The sequence below is a fragment of the Dipteris shenzhenensis genome, chromosome 17, assembly GCF_047967505.1.
Source record: "Dipteris shenzhenensis isolate YYH24624 ecotype China chromosome 17, Dip_SZ_1.0, whole genome shotgun sequence".
In the NCBI taxonomy this organism is placed as follows: Eukaryota; Viridiplantae; Streptophyta; class Polypodiopsida; order Gleicheniales; family Dipteridaceae; genus Dipteris; species Dipteris shenzhenensis.
Genome location: NC_141612.1, coordinates 22,814,266 through 22,837,093, shown reverse-complemented (window position 1 = coordinate 22,837,093; position 22,828 = coordinate 22,814,266). Strand labels below are relative to the sequence as shown.

Sequence of the window (22,828 nt, the reverse complement as noted above, 5' to 3'; positions counted from 1 at the left end):
TAATTGATGCTTGAGCACCAACGTGGAAATAATTATGGGCTGGAGATCAAATTGAGCAGTTTGTTGTGGGCAATACATGCGTAGGAGAGGAGATCAAATGCGTTACCAGCAGAAGCAGCACATCATAGACTCGTTGAAAGGAAGAAGTGCAGATCACACGAATACTCCACATGGATTTGGAGCTTTAAGCCTTGAGTAGGAATAAATGATGACTTGAGGTGGTAGCTCGACAAAATACACAAGAAAGGAAGTACATAAAATCAGAGAATAACACAAGCCACATCTTCCAAGGTTACAAGCCTTTGGAAAATCCACTTCATTACTGCCTTTTTACCCCCTCTCACTCTCTAAGGTTCTCTTTTTCACCCCCAAGGACTTAAAATCTACCTCATTTCTTTCCTAAAGGACCCTAACTCTTCCAACCTTCTTAGCCTCGCCAAACTCAAAAAAGAACATCGAGGAGTTCAAAGCGAGGAGTTTGAGATAGAAGAAAGCAAAAAGAGCGGGATCGAAAGTGAAGATCGTGAATCAAAGAAAGCGAGAAGATCAATCCAAGGCCATAGAGAAAATTCCATTTCTAGCTCTTTCCTCTTTCTCCCTAGTCATCTCATCCCTTTCTAGAGTAAACATTTTCAAATGCGAGTTTTCCAAATTTTTATAAAGCAGAAAGCTTTATCGAGAGAAAGACGATTATGAAAGAGGAAATACATGAGAAAGCACATAATGAAACTCAAGAGGATAACGTGGAAATGGAGGACATAGACTACGGTGTTTATGGAATTTCATATTTGGAATTGATTAAACTTGAAACTCGATTGCGAAACATAGAAACGTAGTTAGGAACTATTGATGATACTGAATCGATAACTCCCATAACTAACTGAAGCCATAACTAAACTATTTGATTCTGAATCGATAACTCCCGCTCCTCCTAGTCAAATTGAGAGGCCCACCGCTCGGGTTAGAGAAACCTCTAACATTCTTAAGGACTTGAAACCACCAATTTTCAATGGGGAAGAAAAGGAACATAACAAGGACGCGATTAATACGCTCTTGCAAAAATGACAAGACTTCCATTGACTTGAAACACCTCTCCTGAAAATCAAGTCATGGAAGCAAGTCTTTCCCTTGGAAATAAGGCCTATAAATGGTGGATGAGCCTCAGAGAAAATGAGAGAATTCCTAGGTATTGGGCTGAATTTGAACAAGCCTTCTCAAAAGAGTTTTTATCGAAAAATGAACTAGAAAGAGCATGGGCGGCTTGGGACAATTGCACTAAAACACTCTAGTCCAATATATAGTAAACTATAGGGAGGCAGTCCTTAAGCTGAAGGGAATTAATCAATTCCAAAAGATAAGGGGTTTCATGAGAGGTATCAAAGACACTTCAGGTTGAGGTGAGAAGAAATTTTCCCAAAACCTTTGAAGAAGCAATTAAGTATGCCCAAATATACAACGATATGATGAGGAACCCTAAAGCTGGAGCTTTAAAACATATAGGTTTTGTTCTTAAGTTCAACAAGTTTTTCCAATTTGAAAAGGAAGTGGCACTTTAAGAAGGAGGCTTCTCAAGCACCACCTAAGAAACCTCAAACACAAAATTATCCTATCTTGAAGAAAGAGGATTATGAAAGGCCAAGCAGGAAAACCTTTGCTTCAAATGTTTGGGCAAAGACCATGCTGCTTGGAACTAACCTAAAAATAAACAAGCGGAAGCTAAAGCCCCAAATAGTCCTCCACAACAATAAGTACATGCGGTGCAGGTGTTGTCGCTTAATGGTACTGAAAAGTACAGCGCTGAAGTAGAGGTCTATCATGAGGATTACACCATGTGCTATCTATCATAGGCAATGTGGTAGTCCACCTTTCATACTCATGATTTAATGAGGATGCATGGAAAAAATAAAGGGGCAAAGGGTAAGAGTGATGGTTGATAATAGTGGAACACATAATTTCTTGGAATACTAGCTAGTTAAGATATTAAAATTGCCTGAGAGTCAAAGTGCCCACAAATATGTGGTCTCTTTGGCAAAGGTTAGTGATAAAAAGGTTTGGAACACCATGATTCATGGTGTAGAGGTAGATATTCAAGGTTATTAGGATGCCTTGGATTTCCAAATTATGCATCTCGATCGAACACATGTTCTTGGTCGAGAATGGTTGTATAGTCTTGGGCTTACAGCGGAGTTATCTTAATATCTGAAAAAGATGGTAGAGTCTTCCAGATTCATGAAGAACATGATGTGCCCAATTCTCCTCTTATTTGTTTGATGGAATTAGAATGACTGCTACACTAAGAAGAATGTGAGGTATATCTCTGTGAACTTACTTTTATTGGTGATTTTATGTCTTCTACATCAGAAGAAGTAATCTTGTTTTTGATAATGTTAAAAAGTATAAATCTTCTTTCAATGATTTAATGTTTGAATTTAAAGATGTTTTGCTATCTATGGATCTACCTTTGTTTCTAAACCCCCATTAAAACTTAGTCAAATGGAGGAACTTGAGGTCAAAAGACAATTAACTGAATACCCTAGGAAGGGCCAAATTCAACCAAGTAGCTCACCTTGGTCTACACCAGCTTTACTGGTAAAGAAAAAGGATGGTACTATGTGTTTATGCATAGATTACTGAGCATTAAATAAAATCAACATTAAAAATAAGTATCCTATGCCTCGCATTAATGAGCTCTTTGATCAATTACAAGAGGCAAAGTATTTTACTAAAATTGATTTAGGATCAGGATATCACCAAGTACGAATTAGAGAAGAAGATGTCCCTAAAACATCATTCCGTACTAGATATGGGCATTATCAGCTTAAAGTGATGCAATTTGGGTTAACAAATGCTCCAGCAACTTTCATGACACTTTTGAATAGTGTCTTAAGGCCATAATTAGGCAAATTTGTTGTAGTATTTTTAGATGATATCCTTATATATAGTAAAACCATGAAAAAACATTTGGAACATTTGTGAAAATTATTCCAGCTGCTTAGAGATAACTCACTTTTTTGCTAAAGATTCCAAATGTGAATTCTTTGAAAAAGAAGTAAAGTACTTGGGACATATAATATCCCAAGAACCGATTCGTATGGATTCTAAAAAGGTGAGGGCCATATTAGAATGTCTAGAACAATTACAGATATTCTTGGGTTTGTCTGGATTCTATAGGAGATCCATCCAAGATTATTCTAAGATTGTTGTTATGATGACGGACCAGCTTAAGGGGAAGGAAAGCACGTTCATATGGGATGAACTTCAAAAGAGGAGTTTTCAAAAATTAAAAGTAGCTATAGCAGTAGCTCCTGTCTTAAAGAAGGTAGTGGATCCCAATGAACCATTCGTGGTTGAGAGAGATGCTAGTGATTTTACTATTGTTGGGGTGGTACTTTTACAAAAGGGTTGACCAGTGACTTTTGAAAGAAAGAAGTTAGACCGTGCCCAACGGAATTACTCAGCATATGAGAAAGAATGGTATGCTATAGTCTATGCTTTGAAGAAGTGGAGGCACTATTTATACGGTGCCAAATTCAAGATCATCTTGATCAAGAAAGTATTAAGTGGATTTACAAATAGCTAGAGCTTAAAGGTAGAAAAGCTACATGGGCTGAATTAATGCAAGAGTTTGATATACAACTGACATATTGGAAGGGGAAGTTCAATGTGGTAGCAGACTCCCTTAGCTGAATGCCAATTCTTGATGAATTGAGTTTTACTCAATTTCAAAATGATCTCATAGCATTCTTAAAAGGAAAATGTGAGTTTAATCCTCACTTCTCTGAAATATGGAAAGCAATTGTGAAAAGGAGTCTAACTAATCAAGAGGCTTTCAGTGAAGAGTCACATGGCAATGGTGACACACCACAGGTTGGCAATAAAGGACTCAAATGGGAAAGAATATGCTATTGAGGATGGCTACCTGCTCTACAAGGATAGAGTATGTGTCCTGAATAATAATGACATTAGCTGCCAAATCCTTTTTGAGGGTCATGATAGTCCGAGTGCTGGACACTTAGGACATATGCACTTCTGAAAAGGCAATTCTTTTGGCATGGAATACGTAAGGACATCCAAGATTATGTATTGAAGTGCTAAACATGCCAGGTCAATAAGATTGAACACCTTAAGGCAGGAGGTCTCCTACACCCATTGGAGATTCCATCTAGCAAATGGGAAAGTGTCTCCATGGATTTTATTGTGGGAGAATCTTCGTTGAATATGAAAACTGCGGATCATCCACAAAGTGATGGTCAAACTGAAAGGGTCAATCAGATAATTGAGAATATGCTTCAAGCATATGTAAGTAAATGGAAAACTAATTGGGAACAATATTTCCCAATATTAGAATTTGCATATAACAGTGCCAAACATTCCACTACAGGTTTTAGTCCATTCATGATTATGTATGGATTTCAATCAAGAGCCTCGATGGCAGTGGGGCTTGAAAAAGAGAAGATTCAAGCGGCCAAAGACTTTCTTGAAGATATGAATCAAATGCTTGTTAGCTAAATATAGCATCAAAGCTCAAGATAGAGCAAGAAGTTATGTAAACCCCCACGGTAGAAGGTTGGAGTTTGAAGTAAATGAGAAAGTCTATCTTAGGGTACTTGAAATTTCAGAATCCCTAAAGACAGGTAAATGTCTGAAGTTGTCCACTAGGTGTTGTGGACCATTCACAATACTTAAAAGAATTGGAGAACTTGCTTACAAATTAGCCTAACCTGAAGGATGTAGAGTACATCCAGTTTTTTATGTAAGTAAGCTAAAGAGAAAGTTGGGAGATGATGATAATCTCATTCGAAATGAAGTCCTAGTTGAACTCATTGAGCCTGCGTCTTTACCACATGAACCAGAAAGAATTTTAGATAGAAAAGACAAAAGAACACGACATACAATATGGCAAGAATGTTTAGTAAAGTGGAAAGATAGACCTAAAGAGAGTTCAACGTGGGAAAGGGTAAGCAATCTCTAGAGGAGGTTTCCCAATTTTGTTTTTGAGGATGTAAACCATTCTTGGGAAGGGAATGTTACACCATCCATAATTGCAAAAGTCTGAGGCTTGGTTATAGTCTGGTGGGAGACCAAGAGGGCTTGACAATGCAACAATGGACACACAAATTAATGTCTAGGAAAAAATAGGCCTAGCATTCTGGAGGGATGCCAAGAGGGGTCAAAAGGGTAAGGTCTGTTAAAAGGACACTTAGCATCAAAAGGAGTCCACATGGCATGCACTGGGCATGGGGGAGATTTCTAGAGAGAGGGCTCCACATGGAAAGTAGGAGGAGAGAAGGAATTTAGGAACAGAGGTACACAAGGGAGCTCACTAGGAATCATGGTTGGGTGGATTTGATTGCATAACCCCTCTTTGATGTTACAAGACATAGTGAAAGTCACTGGGGCAGATGAGGATTAGGTGGGATACTTAGGAATGGAGTCTGAAGAGATTGGAATCACTAGATTCATTAAGAGCTACATAGATGTGCTATGGATAGAATTCCATCAATGGTGGTCCATTGAAAGAAACATTGCAATCAAGTCGCAACCAACGATACATAGCTAGCCATAGCCTTGTGAGACTTGGCCACTTGATGCAGGTGGTAAGGTTATTGATTCGACATTCTTTTGATGAATTTAGAGACTGCTTTGGGTACGTTGTTTTCCTTGGTTTTCTCAAAAGACTATAGGTGAAGACCTTCTAAGTAACTGGAGAGGGAGCTTCATTGTAGAGACATTTGTGCCTACCACATGATGGTTGTGATGGTTGGTAATGATGTCTTCAAGGATATTGGAGTCATTGATAGAGGAAGCCATTAATGAGGTCATTCTATGAAGGTCCAGTTGTAGTATGCTAGGGAATACGTATACAATCAAGGACCTAGTGTTAAGATTGTGTAGCCACTAGCAACAAAGAGTGCAATGATACCCTTTGAAAACTTACCACTTAATCATGATAACAGTTCACCGAGGGCTTCATTTTGGAGGCAAGGTTTTCAGAGCAACGACATGGATCCCTCTACACAAAATTATTGGGAAGATTTTATGATTCATGCTAGTGTAAGTTGGATTGGCATAATGCAATCCATAATCCCATGTACCATGAAAGTATCTAAATACTCTTTTTCCTACGACAAGATGAGTCTTCTTGGGATTCTACACAAATTGTTTGAGAACTTAAAACACCAATTGAATAAGATATGTCTAGCATGGTGATAGTCAAGTAGATCAAGATACCAATAAGCTATCTATACTAATGAGGATCTAAAGTAGGAGAATTGTTAAGAGCTGAAATTTGACGTTGCTTTCCACAAGTGTTGCTCGTGGCTTGCATTCATGTAGATGAAACTACTTGAGTACTTTATATGTGCACTTGCCTTGGGGAAGTGTAATACATGTCTCTTTCCTCGGTATTTCTATTCCATGAAATCATGGAGTCTTCCATATCCTTCATGTCAAAGTCCAACCTTTAGGTTCCAAAATAAGAATGTGTCCCTCAAAACCTGTGATGATCAAGTCATCAAGATAAAGAATTGCAAGAATGGTATCTTTAGTACTCTTTTGAAGGTGGTGATGGATTTGAATTTGATGGTTGAAATCTTGAGACAATAAACCCTTTCATTGTATGCACTCCTAATTTCAAACTATAGAGAGATTTCTAAATTTTTTAGACTCTCTTTTCCAATCCCTTCACAATATACCCTGTAGGTTTTGTCATATAGATTTCCTTGCTTGGATACCCATTGTTGACATCTATCTAGCAAATAAGCCAATCAAAGTGTGAAACATGAGTAATCACCATTTTGAGTACAAAGGTCTTTTCATAGTCCATTCCATACTCTTGAACACATCCCTTGACAACCAACGTAGATTTGTACCTGTCAACTTCTCCATCTGAGGTGAGCTTGACTTTGTAAACCCATTTTGAATCTATTGGCTTTTTCTCTATAGTAAGTCTATCAAACTCGATCTTTGATTTTTTATGAGAGCATTGTACTCATCATCCATTGCTTGTTTTTATTCTAGAACTTGCTTTGCTTCTTAGAATGAGGTCAGTTCTTCTAATTTCATTATTTTGGCCATGAATAAAAAGTTCATTTTGTAGTTACATCTTTCAACTTCCTTCTGATCGCAGTAGATATTCTGACATTGGCAATGGAACTCTCTATAATATTAGTGATAACCATTGTAGTTAATATATCAATTGTCTGTAGGACCTTTTCTTTCCTTTACTCCATCTCATCATAATAGACTCCACTTTTTGAGTGAGCTAGAAAATTACAAAATGGAATTTTTTGAATAGTTGGACTCGTAGATGGTGCAACCAAAATGATTGTATGTTGATCAAGTATGATTTTATCTCAATAATAACAACATGTATGGAAATTATAAGTTCCCTTTTTACTGGATCAATGGGGTAGTATGTCTTTGATTTTTCACTATAGCTTGTGAAGACACACTTGATGTCATTTATATGCAACTTGTTATGGTGTTCATCTGCACTGTGTGCATATGCAAGAGAGCCAAAAACTCTCAAATGTCTAATAGAAGGCTTTATGCCTATGAAACCTTCTTTTGAAATTAAATTCTACATGATGATTGTTGGGCTCCTATTCATGAGATAGACTGCAATTTCACATGCTTCAGCCCAATAAGGGTGGGGAACATTCTCCTTATCTAGCATGCATCTCACTGACTCTACTATGATTTTGTTCTTTCATTTTGCAACTCCATTCTATTGAGGAGTATACCTACATGTAAACTGTCTTCATGCCATGCTTTCTATGGAGATAATTGAAGGCATTTGCCTTATATTCCCTCCATTGTCATATCAAAGGGCCTTTATGAACTTTCCAATTTGCTTTTCTACCAAAGTTTTGAACTCTTCCACTAGTGTGGCCAATTTTGTGAGTATAAGAAATGAAAAGACAAAGAGAAGAAAATGAAAGAGTACTCTATCATGAAAATGTAAAAGTGTCCAACACATTTATGGTGATACATGTAAGGGATTGTAATTCCTAATAGCAAATAAAAAGATAGAAAACATATCTTTGATGCCTAAATTGATGCATCACTTTCTTCTCAGGCTGAATCTTCCCTACAAAATAAACTCATATTCACCAAGTAACATTAGTATCAATAAGATGTGTTTACTCTTTCATGCATTGTGGTCAAATCCCCAAGTGAGTAGCTTGGAAGCTTTGCTCAGTTTGTTACTGGTTTTTGTTTATTCTTTCCTTTCAAATTCGATAGGAGATTCACTTAGCTTACAGGTTGCCTTAGAGGAAGTGGTCCTTTTCTTTGCATGTGCCACAATGTTTTAAAAAAATGTCATCGTTATTTTCTATATACATCTTACTATCTTATCTTACTTCTTACTTCTTACTATATCTTATTTTCTATATACATCTTACTATCTTATCTTATCTTACTTCTTACTATATCTTAAGGACGGAGGAGGCAGCCAACCTTGCAACATGTCATGAGGGGAGGGAGAGCCAAGTGCTACATGTCACGAAGGGAGATTGTAGAGAAAATGCCACGTGTTGCAAGGGGAGATTGGAGGGAAAACACCTTAATTGCTTGAACGCAAGCAGTGCTGCCATCACCTTGGGAAACAACACCATTAATCACCTTGGGCTACGCTTCATCACCCTCTCCATTCTACTCTGAGTACTCTCTCACCCATCACTTCATGGAGCTCGACCTCCAACTTCGTCGTCCTCTCACCTCATGCGAGGGCTGCTATTGTTGCGTCCAATGTCATGAACCTCCTGCCCTGTGCAGAGCTTCTCTCACCACTACGACTCCGCGAGCTTCTTTGACCACCACGACTCCGCGAGCTTCTCTGATCATTGAGTGTTGTTACTGCAAGGCTTCGTGCATGAGTAGTGAGCACTACTGCTATTGGAGATTGTTGCTTTTGCAAGGGTCTCTGAGCATGTGTGAGGCTCTGCTCCAAGCGATCGTGCACCTCCAGGCCCCAACTTCTAGGCATCCATGCACCTTCAGCCACCTCCAGTGGCCTGTTTTTGCACCATGCAGTGCGCGCACCCAGCAGTTTGATGATGATTGTTGGGTGAATGGCCACCGATGGCCAAAACAAACCAGCAGAGCCTCTGTGGACTCTATTGGCCACTGGTGGCAAAATCTGCTGCCACTACCACTGCACCCCATGGTAGGGAAACAAGCCCCAGGATGTGCACTTCCAGCCACCTCCGGACTCCAACCTCCAGAGCGACATTGCGACACCTTCCAAGCTCCCAACCACCTCCATTTCTAGGCCCTGTCGCATGTGCATGCCAGCCACCTCTAGGCTCCAAACTCCAGAAAGTCCTTGCAGCTCCAACCCATCATTCTAGGCTTCAAGTTCAAGGCTTTGAGCCTACTTGCAACTCGAGGCCTTGCTCAGGTTGGATACGAGGCACAGAGACGGTCTTTCTCTCATCTTGTTCAGTTGATCATCATGAATCGTGATCTCAAACTTGCAGAGCCGTACTAAGTCGTCCTATCCCACCTAAGGTACTTGAGCATCTCTTTATGCATAGTCTTTTTTGGATATCCCTCAAGGAGTAAGGTCATGTGTGCTCTTCTTAGCATGGGCCTAGCCTTTTGGTATGTAAAAAGGATGACACCCCGGTTAATAATATATTAACACTTAAATGCTTTTTTCAAATGCAGCTTTGACGCATTGCTTCTCGACTTTTTATTCATAGTAATGATGCCTCAAGGGGTGTTCTCAACATTTGTATGTGGTTCATTTCACACACACATAGAGAGAGAGAGAGAGAGAGAGAGAGAGAGAGAGAGAGAGAGAGAATATACTGTGTATATATATGTGTGTGTTTATATATATATATATATATATATATATATATATACATACATACATACATACATACATATGCATACATATATATATACATACACACACACACACACACACACACACACACACACACACACACACACACACACACACACACACACACATATATATATATACATATACATATACATATACATATATATGTGTGTGTGTGTGTGTGTGTGTGTACTCTCATTTTTAGTTTAATTTTAAATGCAATATCCATAGGTTAATCCTTGGCTTTGGTACTATTCTCAGTTTTGAGGATGCGAGAAGACTACCAAGCTTTGGACCAATTGACAAAATCCAAAGAGGTTGATTTGCTTGAAGCTGATAGGTTAGTACAAATCATGGAAGAAAAGGTCTCTATGATTGATTACCTACAACATTAGAACCATGAGCCAATCAATTATCTTCTTTTGTATATGGAATTTGCTCAAACCATATTTTATTGAATTTATATGTTGCAAATTGCAATATATAGGAGGAAAACAAGATATTGTACAAAGCAAATAGGCAAAAGATCATAGAGATTGAGAAGCTAAGCACTATTGATGCAAAGCTAGAGGAGACAATTCTTTCTGGAATTGCTTTTTCAAATGATTACCAATGATGGATATAGGCATTGGCGGTAGGCGGTGCTTTAGAAATTGTTTTTTAGTCATGGCATCATGAAGTGTATAATTCACTATGTATGTATATGCAAAGCGAGATATGGCAACTTCGTGACAGACTGCCCTAATGGAATGCAGAACAAAAAAAGCGGTGCGCTAAAAGTTATTGGGTCCATCTTCCACAAATATAGCAATTGCTCCATCTTATATGAACATAAGCTAATGGTGCTAATCATCTGCTCTAAAGGTACATACAGGGTTGGTGTTCGGAAGGGATTCGAATATAAATCACCATCTTTACAATAATACATCATAATCACAACTAACACCACCAATCATGGAAGAAATTAAGAGGCTAAAATAAGGTGAACCCATTGGACTTTTCGTCGAGAAAGGATTTCCCTTGGCATTTTCCTAGGCCTCTTTGGACTTTCCTCCCATTTTACGTGACCCCCTTTCTGTAAGGCTATAATTTATTCAAATCCCCCCTCACACACACACAGTGCCAACTACGAGGGGCACACTACTTGCTAGGAAACCTGTTGCATTCCCTCAGGGGGAGTGAATGCGGGGAGCTGTGAAAGTGGGTGAGCGCCCAAACTCCCTGAGCTACTAGAGTGAGTTCTCCTTGGCTTTGAGGTGCCTACACCTCCTTGGCTTTGAGGTGCCTACACCTCCTTGGCTTTGAGGTGTGTGTGCTATAATAATAGGTGAAGCTATAATGCCTTAAGCTATAGCTATGGCTCTTAGGTGCCTATAGCATAATAGATAGCTAAAGCTATAATTGCTTAACTTATAGCTATGGCGTCTTCTTCCTCCTCCTTCAGCCAATTCCCTGTGCCTCCTCCTGTGAAGGTGGCTGTGGGATTGGCTGTGGGTGCCTCTGCCATCGCCTTTGCATCCTTCAGCCCCCAGCTCTCTCGCCCCCGATCCTCCCTCTCTGCCGCCCTCCCTTCCAATCCTTGCCTCACCGCCCCCGCCCCTTTCGCTTGCCTCGCCTCCTTCGCCCATCATTCACCCTCTGTCTTGACCGAGCCTTCCTCCGGCGTCTCCTTCCCGGCTTCTTTGGACGAGGAAAAGCTTCTTGCAGGCGTCGGTTTGCGTAAGAAGAGCGTTCTTGGGCTCAAGAACATCACTGTTTATGCATTCGGTACGATTCTCTTCACCTTGCTGCTTTGGACATAGAGAGATTTGCACCCGCTTGATCGCCAATTGTGCTGCCAAGCCTCAAATCTACCCGATTGAGCCTTCTAAGTTAGTGCTTCTGATTATTCGACCCATTCAACCCGTACTTTGTGTCAAGTCGCCTTCCAGCAGTAAAAGCACAGCAAGTGTCCAGTGGCATTCTTTTCATGTACATGCATCCAATGCCCATATGTGAAAGAAACTGACGAGACCCATTGCCTCTTGTTCTATTCCGGCAGGTGTTTATGCTAGTGAGGCGAGTCTCAAGGAGAAACTGGGTGATAAATACACGGGACAATTAGGTGCAGAATTGAAGGAAAGCAAGGCGTTTTATGATGATATCGTAGACTTCGATGTGGATTTGACCGTAAGGCTAACGATTGTATACGGACGATTAAAAATTGGTTCGGTCAGAAGCGCATTTGAAGAGTCTATTGGCAGCAGAATTAAAAAATTCAGTGGCACAGAAAAAATAAACCTCTGCTTGAAAGGTTTGATAATGTGCCTTTGCTTGGTATTGGCCATTGACACTTGAACGCATACATTTTGATGTTTTCTCATTTTTCTATTGTTTGCAGTTTCACAAAGTTGTTCAGAGATGAATTTAAGCTACCGCAAGGAACAACAATAGATATCACCAGGCATCCCGGTCATATTCTTCAGACAAAAAGTAAGTCAGGTCTAAAGATTTCAATGAAGAGTCTAACTTCTTTCTTAAAGGTATAAAATTGTCCTCAACTTCAGTCTTTATCATGCCTTCATTGCCATAGGAGTGACCTGCACATTTATCCTCCTCCTCTCTCTCTCTCTCTCTCTCTCTCTCACACACACACACACACGCACACACACACACACACACACACACACACACATTGTATTGCTTTTAATACATGTGAGATATCATCAAGATGAAGGATGGGCTTTTAATTTTAGGCTTGGTAGGATATTGCAGATCTGGTGGTATACTGCCTTTCCCTGTCTTGAGCTAGTAGGAAAAAAACTCATAAGCTTACTAGTTGTGGTCGATTTGTGACTGCAGTTAATGGAACTGAAATAGGGACTGTGCAAAGCCCTCTCTTGTGCCGTGCATTCTTGGATCTTTACTTGGGAGAGAATCCCTTTGACACAAAGGCCAAGGAAGAGATCGGACTGGCATTGGCTTCATGTATCGGCAACTAGTTTGAGTTGCTGCTGTTGACATCCTCCATTTTGTAATTCTCGAAGGAAACTCTGAGGCTTAAAAAGCAGGAGCAATTTGAAGGAGCTTAGAATAATTTCAAGCCATGGCCTCTCGTTTCTGTCAGGAATTTGGCAGGTGAGACCTTAGAACAGCCCAGATTGATTTAAGCTATGCAATAATAGCTTGAGTGGTGGGCGCGGAAGAGCTGAACATACAGCAAAATAAAACTCTGGCGAGCCAGAGATTTTTCACACTCAATTGGATAACGTCTATAATACTCGCAAGAATGTTTGAGAAGAACCATAATTGCAGAAAGGTGTACCACCTTTATGTTGTTCGGTGATTCAATTTAACATCAGACCATGAAGGCATGGCTTGGGAAAATGAAATATGGTAAATAAAATCATCTACTCAATTTGTTTTCACATGAAGCCTAGCAAAATGAACAAAGCTAAGTTGAAGCCTTGCAAAAACAACTCATCACAGCAATTGCATTGCCAAAACCAGCACATTTGTGAACGTAAAAGTGCCAATTTCTTTTATTCTTAGCACTAAAGATCTCATTGTACCCGCTAGATCTTGTGGTGAATGGAATCCACGACTTTGTGAAAATTCAGTGATTGGAATGTAGCTCATGTCTCGTGGGTGGCCTTCATAACATCAATTTAAGGCTGAGAGTCTTTGGGTTTGGATTTGAAGTCCCTAATCAGTGCTTGCCCATCTCAGTAAACCTCCCATTTGCTTGCTTTGCGTGCTTCCTTTACTTTGATGAGTTCACTATTTGTTGTTTGAGCTAGATCAAAGTGAGCTTCTCAGATATCCAAATCTTTGGTATCCCTCAACTTATGTGTTTGTTTGAGGATCTTAACCCCTGTTGCTCTCCCTTCAGAAGTGGACTTGTGCTTGTGTGCCATTTTGACCTAATTACATATATCATTCTCATCCCATTCAACTTGTGGTACTTCCTTCTTATGGCATGTGATTATCATCGTGATGGCATTCATCTTTTAACCTCCCAATGCGAAAGATCGTTCTATTTTTCATTCTAGATTCTTGCTCTTTTACTTCCATGTAAACATCAACTTTATTCACTCTGCTGTTTACATCAACAATCATCTCTTGCTTCATTGATTTCACTTGAGCAATGACCATTTCCTGTACTTTAGAAACCAATTGTGGCATCAGTGGAGATGTGTTACGTTTGTATAGTACCTCATGGACAACTTCTTGCTTTGCATCCATATCAAGAACTCTCCTTCCTAGAGCTACAAAGCTAAAGCTTGAGCTCTTGAACTTCGAGCTCTAGATAATAAATACGCTCCTATGGATCTGAAATGGTCTTCATCCTTCTTTGTGCTAGGAGTTGAGGAAAAAGTAGCAATAGTTGAGTAAGAAATCCTACTAGCTGGCGTCGAGGTAATAAATGACTTCAGCTTGGTAGGCTCCATGTTGGCCTGCATAGATCTAACTACCCCAATGTTGGTCCTAGCCTCAAGGTTGGGCCAGGGGTGCCCAACCTAGAGTTTGTGAACTGAAATGAATTGAGACTAAAGTAAACTAAGGCCAACTGAAGTAGAAAAGGAGCCAACTAAGTGAGTGAGACGAAACAAAACGAAATCGAGCTTTAGACTTTGGAAATTTGGATATGCGAATGGGATGGTGGTGTGTCTGTGTGTGTGTGAGAGAGAGAGAGAGTGTGTGTGTGTGTGTGTGAGAGAGATCCCATGCTAGCCCTCGTGCTCCCACGTTGCAGCTGCTTGTTTCTCCCTCCATTTGACGCTTTCGAGGTTCCGTTTGACGCCCATTTTGTGTGTGTACGCTTTGTTAGAAAATTCAAAAAAAAATAAAAAATAAAAATTGTAGTGTCAAAAATCCGTATGATTTTGTCCATATAGTCAAGGAAAATCCGTATAGTCTGTATAGTTGGGAAAATTCGTACAGTTTTGCTGTCAGATTTTTTTTTCATACTGTCAAAAATCTATACGATTTTGTTTGTACAACCAAGAAAAATCCATACAGTTTTGTATCTGTTGTGCTTTCCTCCTTGTAAAGCGTTGTTGCTTCCAAGCCTTTTCCTTAACTCGAATGGCGGATTATTCCTATGAGAAAACCTTTCACAAAGACAAGTCGGTTTCCAATAAGAAACAAAAACAAGTGATAAATTCAGATGATTCCCTTCATGACTCTGTTGAGGCTCAGCTGGTTTATGAGGTTATGCATGAAGGGTTTGAAGACACCCGCAAAGGTTGGAAAGATCCACTTCCCACCACTGGCATTATGGTGGAAGTGGATGATATATTTGATCCAGTTAAGGAGTATGCAAAGCATGCCATTATAATTTTCTTCCCAGGACAGATGCCTGCTGCAGCAGATGTTAAGAATTGGTTGACTCGAACCCTGGGTGGTTCTTATGTCAAAAAAGTTCATTATGTGGCGAGGGGCTTTTTAGAGATCATCATGGCTGATGAGGAGCACCGTCAGGTTTTGCTGGAGCACTCTCCTCTCTTCTATGGCTAGCAGATGGTCCATGTCCTGCCCTGGTCTCCCACCCAGGATTATCAGGCATTGATTCGACGCATTGATTCGACATCATTGCCCTATTTGGGTAGAAGTTGTGGATTTCCCTCAATGCTTGTCTTCTCTTCCACCTAAAATTGCAGCTTCCCTCGGTAAGGTGGTATGTCCACCGCGACCTAATGGAAATTCGAATCGCTTTTGCATTTTGTGGGATACGAATCTTCCCACTTTAGCTTCATATTCGGTTACTGTGAATAATGTTTCCATGGGGAGTGCCTTTTACAAGCTCAAAAGGAGACTATTTGCAGGTGCTTGCTTTGAATGCAAGCAATTTGGGCACATGGCTTCACAATGCCCTTTCCGAGCTCCACAGATGCCAGTGCAAGCTGAAATGGTTCAGCCTTTGAATAAGAATGCAAATGCCAAACAAATTTTCTCTGTTCAAGACAAAGGCAAAGCCCCGGCTGTCTCAAATGGTAATGCTTCTTTTCCTATGCCTTTGTCCTCTCCACCTCAGGGGAAGGGGGAAAATTTTTTGACTGATGGATGGCAAACTCCTCGCAAAGTGTTCTCCCCCAGGCGACCTTTGCCTTCTCGGACTTGGAGTGGTGCATCCTCTCATGGGAAAACACATGCTAAAAACTCTAGTGTTGGCTTGACCTGGGCTGCTGTGGCTACAAATCGGACCTTGTTTCCTGAAGAAATTGCTGTACTTTTGTCCTCTCCTCAGGCTGATGCTTCATCCCAAGGCAGAGGCCCGGACATTGAGGTGGAAATGTAGAGGTAGATAGCCCGTTAGTTGCTGTACATACCTGTCCCATAACTGTAAATATGCTTGATCATCTGAAGTGTGTTACCCTCAATGTACAGGGAATGTGTGATGGTTGCAAATGGAAACTGGTCTGGATGTATATCAGGCAATTGTAGCCTGATATAGTTGCTTTGCAAGAGCATAATCAGCATATGTATGCTGGTCAGATAGGCCATTTTGCTGGTTATGATATCTTCTATGCTAGAGAGCAGTCCTTTTCTGGTGTGGCTTTGGTAAAGCACGACCTTCAACCTGTTGTGGCTCTTAATGATCGCCATGGTAGATGGATTATTGTTCAATGCCTTGTTCAGGAGGAAATTTTTAAATTTGCATCGGTTTATGCCCCCCAATCTTCTCGTGATAGAGCTTTAATTTGGGTTGCCATGCATACTTATCCATGGCGACAACATGCCTTCATTTGTGGTGACTTTAATAATGCCCTCAATTAGGTGACAACACCTCAGGCCACACTCATATGTTGGCTTCTGAAACACAAGCATGGTTTGATTTTTTGCTTCAGTTGCACTTGGTTGATCTCTGGAAGGAGTTATAGCCCATGCTTCAGGGCTATACCTTTCAACATAATGCTCAATCTTCTTATCAGGCATGCTTGGACAAATGGTATCAGATTGATCCACAACATTGTGATGCCTTTACTTGTCAAATTTGGGTTGATCATGCTTCACACATTCGGATCATGCTTCTCTTTGGTTGAGGCTTTCCTTACATGAATTTCCCACTGACAGATTGCCTTGCTGAAGGCTTTTGCTGATTAATAATAGTTATCTAGAGCATGCTGACTTCAAAGCCTTGGTCTTTGATGCTATTCAGCCTCTCTCTTGTCAGATACACATTGGTTTGGATTATGCCTGGTAGGCTTTTGTTGCTCGGATGCAAGCAGTTATTCGAGATTATGGCAAATCCTATATGCAAGCCACAAGGGAGACTGTAGCACATGCCAAATTTACTTGTCAGAGTTTGACTGAGCTTGCTCATCTTCGCCCTTTGTCTTCAGAGGAAAGCATGCTCTTATGTCAGGCTCAATTCTCTCTTCAATCCAATGATCGCAGAAAGCTTGCTAAATGGGAAACTCGATCCAGACAACGGGCATTTTTGGATAAAGGATGTTCTTCCAAGCAATTTTTTAAGAGTTTACACTACAAAAAACAGGCTGCCAATATCTATCGGATCTGAATGCCTAATGGCTCTTGGTCAACATCTTGATCAGAGCTTGCTGATTTATGTGTGCAGCACTTCTCCACTCATTTTGGGCATGTGGATACTCTTTCTCCTCGGGTTGTGTCTGCACGTCAGCTTCTTTTACAGCATATTCATCCAATTCTGTATGATGCTCAAGCTTTGGAACTTGAACATTTCTTCAATGAAAGGGAATTGTCTGATGCACTAAGATCCTGTGGCAGATGGAAATCTCCAAGATGGGATGGTCTCACTATTGAATTTTTTCTTGCATTCTGGGCTCTTCTTAAATTCACCTTGCTGCAAATGGTAAATACTGCATGGCAAAATCAACAGATGCTTGTGTCATGGAAAAAGGGTCTTCTCAAGCTGATTTCAAAAAAGCAGCTATGTGATTCACTTGGTGATTGGAGGCCAATCACGCTCATGCCAGTCATTTACAAGATCATTGCCAAAATGACGGTTGATCGGATTAAAGGTTATTCACATGATGGGTTGCATCCCTCCCAATATGGCTTTGTTCCACGTCGCCATATCACAGATAACATTACCAATGCTTATATTGGGATTGAATATGCCAAATACATGCAGTAGGATGTTCTACTCTTGCAGGTAGATATTGCAAAAGCCTTTGACATTGTTCAATGGGATTTCATCTCGCAAACTATGTGAGCTTTGGGGTTAGGACCAAAAATGCAGCAGGTTATTTACTGGCTTTACAGAGATAGCAATGCGGCTTGCATTCTTTCTGGGGATAGCTCTGATGAGTGGACTCTTCGTTGTTTGGTCCGCCAGGGAAGCCCTCTCAGTGCTTTACTGTATGCCATTGCTACTCATCCTATGCTGCGATATATTGATCATCTTGTGGCTACAGGATCACTTCATGGCTTGGAATTGGATGCTAATCGTAGCATGGTTGCTCAAGCTTATGCTGATGATTCTTTATTTACCTCAAAGAATACGCCCCATGATCTTGGTGCCAGGCCCTCTTTGTTTATGGTTTGGCAGCTGGTCTTCACGTTAATTTTCAGAAGTCTAAGCTACTCCCTTTGCATTCCAAAGACTGGCATAGTCTATTATGGCTCGGGGATATCATTCCACTCACTCAGTTTGTTCGTCATCTTGGTTAGCCTTTGGGGTGAAAACTCACTCGCCGACAACAAAATGATTGGGTTTTGGCTAAGCTTCAAAAAAAGCTTGAGTATTGGAAACTGGCAACCTAGCCTTTGCACATTCATCTTCGTATAGTGCAGTCCATCCTTGTGCCATATATTCAAATTTACTTGCCATTGATCATGTTCACTAAGGCAGATCTTACATCTTTCATGTCTGTCTTTATGGAAATCTTCTGGCGATCCAAACATGGCAAAAAAAGTCTCAGGTTGCTTTCGATGCATCGCATTTGTTCTCCCAAGATGCATGGTGGATTGAACATCACGGATATTCATGTGCATATTCTTGCCCACAGGGAAAAAATGTTGCTGTAATTTCTATAAGGTGATCAGCGTTGGGCTCTTATGATTAGGACTCCGATTACTCATATCAGTATTTCTGCATTTGGTCATTGGCAACTCGATCACTGGGATTTCTTTTTTGGCTGCACTGATGGCACTTTGCCTGGCTGCCCTTTTGTCTCCCGCTTGCTTCTTGACTGGAAGCATGTTCTTTCTCATTTGGAATGGAATGGATGGCAATCTTTGCTTGGGAATTCTTTGAGAGCTGAAAGCATTCACTGGTCAAAAGTCTTTTAGCCTCCCTTGGCTTCACAGGAACCTCGACATTCCTACTTTGTCTCGTTTAAAGGCATCACCTCAGTTGCTGCTGATGTTATAGATGATGCTGGTACTGTGCTCCCCTTTTATGTAGCAGCCACTACATATGGATTGGGCTCTCATTATTGTCCTTTGTGGGGCGACAAATTACTTCTTTGCTTTTGCCTTTTGTTCCTATTCCTCCTTTGGAACTCCACGATCGTTTGGAAGATTGGACTTTGACTTCTCCAAGGTCCTCTTCTCGTCCTTTGAGGCTATCTCAGATTACTGTACCTGCATCCTTTTGCCTTGACTTGGATTTCAGAGAGAGGTGATTCTGTTTGGCGAAAGTACCGCTTCGGCAATAGGTTTTCTTTTGGTGAGTTCTTTTGGGAGTGTTTCCATTTGGACAGCTATTAGCTCATCGACACATTGCTCCTGCACTTTGCCACAGATGTTCTGCTTCTTCGGAGACTATGCCTCACTTGTTTTGGCATTGTCCGTGCTCTCATGATTTTTTTGATCTGCTTCGACAACGCTTGCAAGCGATATTCCATCTGTTCCTTTTGGGAAGTTCTTTTGGCTATTTGGGTTTCATCCATCCAAACCAGAGTTTCATCTTTTCTTCTCGCTGCATAGATGATGAGGTCTTTTTGGCATATATTGAAATTCAGTTGATCTAATTGTAGCACCTTATTTTGAGGTTGCTACTCACATAATATAATCAATCAAAGATTTCACCCAAAAAAAAAATGTGTGTGTGTGTGTGTGTGTGTGTGTGTGTGAGAGAGAGAGAGAGAGAGAGAGAGAGAGAGAGAGAGAGAGCTAAGAGGGACTTTGATTGGGATCAGGGGAAGGTAAAATGGTATTTTCTATGAAGAAGAGGGGCTTCAATCGAAGGGAACAGTAAAATGCTATTCCTATGAAGAAGAGGACCACATATGCAAGTGATGGCATGAGCATGTAAAATTTTTAAGGAGTAACAATGTACGTCCTAAGCCAAGATGTCGATTGCATTTTGGTATTAACAAATGTCATTGAGCATGTCTTGATAATGCTAATGAGGCAACTCATCCTTGAGGACTCATGGTGATAAGAACACGAGACAAAGCTAGTATGAGAGAAGGAACAATTGGCAATAGTAGAAAAGCATTGCCATGGACATAAGAAAGGAGCTACAAGACAAGGCCTGGCCAAATATACCCAACATAAATGAAAGAGTGCTAAGTGAAAAAGTACCATATAGGGGAAACAAAGCCAAGTTGAGTGTAGACACACCCAACATAGGTAGCAAACCTTGAGATAAAAAGGACAAAGTTTAGGCAAAATGGTAGAAATCAAGGAGATAATCATCAAGATGCCATACCTTGCACTACATGGGAATAGTTCAAAGAATTAAAGCTCTCACAAGTATTGCACAATTGTTGCACATGGCACCCTATTGTTGTGAACTAAAGACACTAATACATTGTGCTCCATGAATATGATGAAATTACTTGAGACACTATATTTATGCCAAGAACTGTACTTGTTCCATGGATGACATAATATGATCATGATGAAACATTTTTTGTGATAATGGATAGGGGAATTTGGCAAGTAAAATTCATTGCCACTTCATGAGAATATGAAGGGTATCCATACACTTGGTAATATTACTCTACCATGATATAATTCAAAATTGATCCCAGGAGCTGATATCCAAAAGTATGGGGAGATACCTAAGGCTCATTGGAGATGGAGGTTGCCAACTAGGCCACCTATTTTTATGGGGGAGTGGTGGCAAAAACATACAATCATGCATAGCCTCCCCATGTTATTCATACAATCATGGATGGGCATGCCATTCTTGCATCCAAGTTGGTAAATCAACACTAAACTTAGAATATAATAGAGAAGACCACTACATCATTACCATGACAAAATATTGGAGAAGACCACTACATCATTATGACAAAATGTTGTTCATATGGAGAGATATATGTTCTTACTTACATGAATACCTTTGGGCACTTGGGAACCCTTGCCACCATGAAATCACTACTCAATTCGATACACCGATGCGGGTCAACTCGGCATGCTTGCATGAATACCCTTATGCAATAAGCCATGTGACTAATCAAATCCACTAATGCAGGGATCTCAACTTAACAAAATTCATGCCACATACAAACTAAGTTGACTAGTCGGATGTAATTGACTTGATTCACACAATAGGGTCGATCCATAGGACAAGATAGTTGCATGTGGCTGTAACTAGACTAGGAGTATATAACCAAAATTAGGGTTACATACATAATACCCTTGTGTTAAGTCCTTGGAATAAAACCAACCTTACAAAACTTAGCGAAAATTTCTATGAAGGTGACTACATGGTAATCTGAGAGCTCGAGTGAAGAACTGCGATAAAAGGCTGACTATACACCAAGTCAATTCCAAATCACCGTTGGAATAAGCCAAATACCTGTTGCAGGGATTCTTGTTGTAGCTTGGCCACCTTCCTACTGTAGGAAATATGATTGGCGCAACTTTATCTCTTGATCACGTACTAGCCAATTCCTTAGCAAATTGATCAGCCAAGAGTTTCATAAATGATTGGGGATTGGCATACTACACGATCAAGGATTCACAATTGATTGAGGTACGCCGTCGAATGTGATAAGAGAATAGGATCGCTTCTTTTGTTAAATCTTTCCTAACTCTATCTTCATCTAATTGTCTATTGTGCAAGACATGGGACATTGCTTTGCATTCTTGGCATTCTTTTGGGTCGTCTATTGAAAAGAACCTAACATTCATAATATGCCGATACCACCTCCAGCTTTGAGTGCATGCCTTTGATAACTGACCATTGGCCCCACAAAAAAGCCTCAAACGTAGACGTTTAGACATGGTAGACACAAATTGTGCCAAATTCTCACGGTTGGTCAAGAAGACCATCATTTATACTCATTATGAGCATAGTAATTGTGCGCATGCAGTTTTATTGGCACTACCACAAGCTGTGGATGATCGACCTTCTTTATCAGAGACATATAATTAGTATAGTGAACTTGGCGGTGCTCCTTGAATGATCTAACCCAAATGGTAATGCTTTTGAAAGCTTGGCACATATATGCTTCACTGCTCCCTATCCCAAGCAAACTACAAAAGGGTAAGGCACTCTTTCGACTACTTGTCATTTTCGCTACTGAGAAGAAAATTTTTTAGCTTAGAAGTGACCAAAATAAAGCTTGAGAGGAGCTTCAATGTTGACGCATGCAAAATAGAGAAGGATGGCTAGTAGAAACTCCGTGAACAAAATCTGTTGATTCTCATATAGAACTTTTGGTAGGTATGGATGACTTCATGGAATACTTGTTTCTTTTGGAACATGTCAATAATGGTGACTCAAACATTGAGTTTTCCTAAAACATTGGTGAATCAAACATTATGTGGGTAGAAAAAAGTGTTAGTGGAATGACTTGATACATATCATTAAGTACTTATGGATTACATGATGTGACGTTGATTGACCCAATAAGAATAAGGGTGTATATATTGAAGATAATCAGTGATTGGCTTGGGATTTCTACCTTGTACTAAAGGCTCAAGACACTGAAAGGAACATGTGGGTGTTAGCTCAAACACTGAGTGAACCCATGATGACTCTTAAAATAACATCAAGGTGTGAAACATTCAAAGAGTGATGACTCAAACACTAAGTTACCT

General features: G+C 40.3%; 1 protein-coding gene across 1 annotated transcript; it reads left to right on the top strand.

The window, feature by feature from the left end:
• The first annotated feature begins 11,225 nt into the window (after window positions 1–11,225).
• LOC147891864 (fatty-acid-binding protein 1-like) lies at window positions 11,226–13,239 on the top strand. The gene is given in 5 exon segments (XM_087388647.1): window positions 11,226–11,626; window positions 11,901–12,130; window positions 12,133–12,152; window positions 12,240–12,331; window positions 12,701–13,239. Coding segments are annotated over 5 exon segments (831 nt in total). The 5' UTR covers window positions 11,226–11,277; the 3' UTR covers window positions 12,841–13,239.
• Window positions 13,240–22,828: the final 9,589 nt, after the last annotated feature.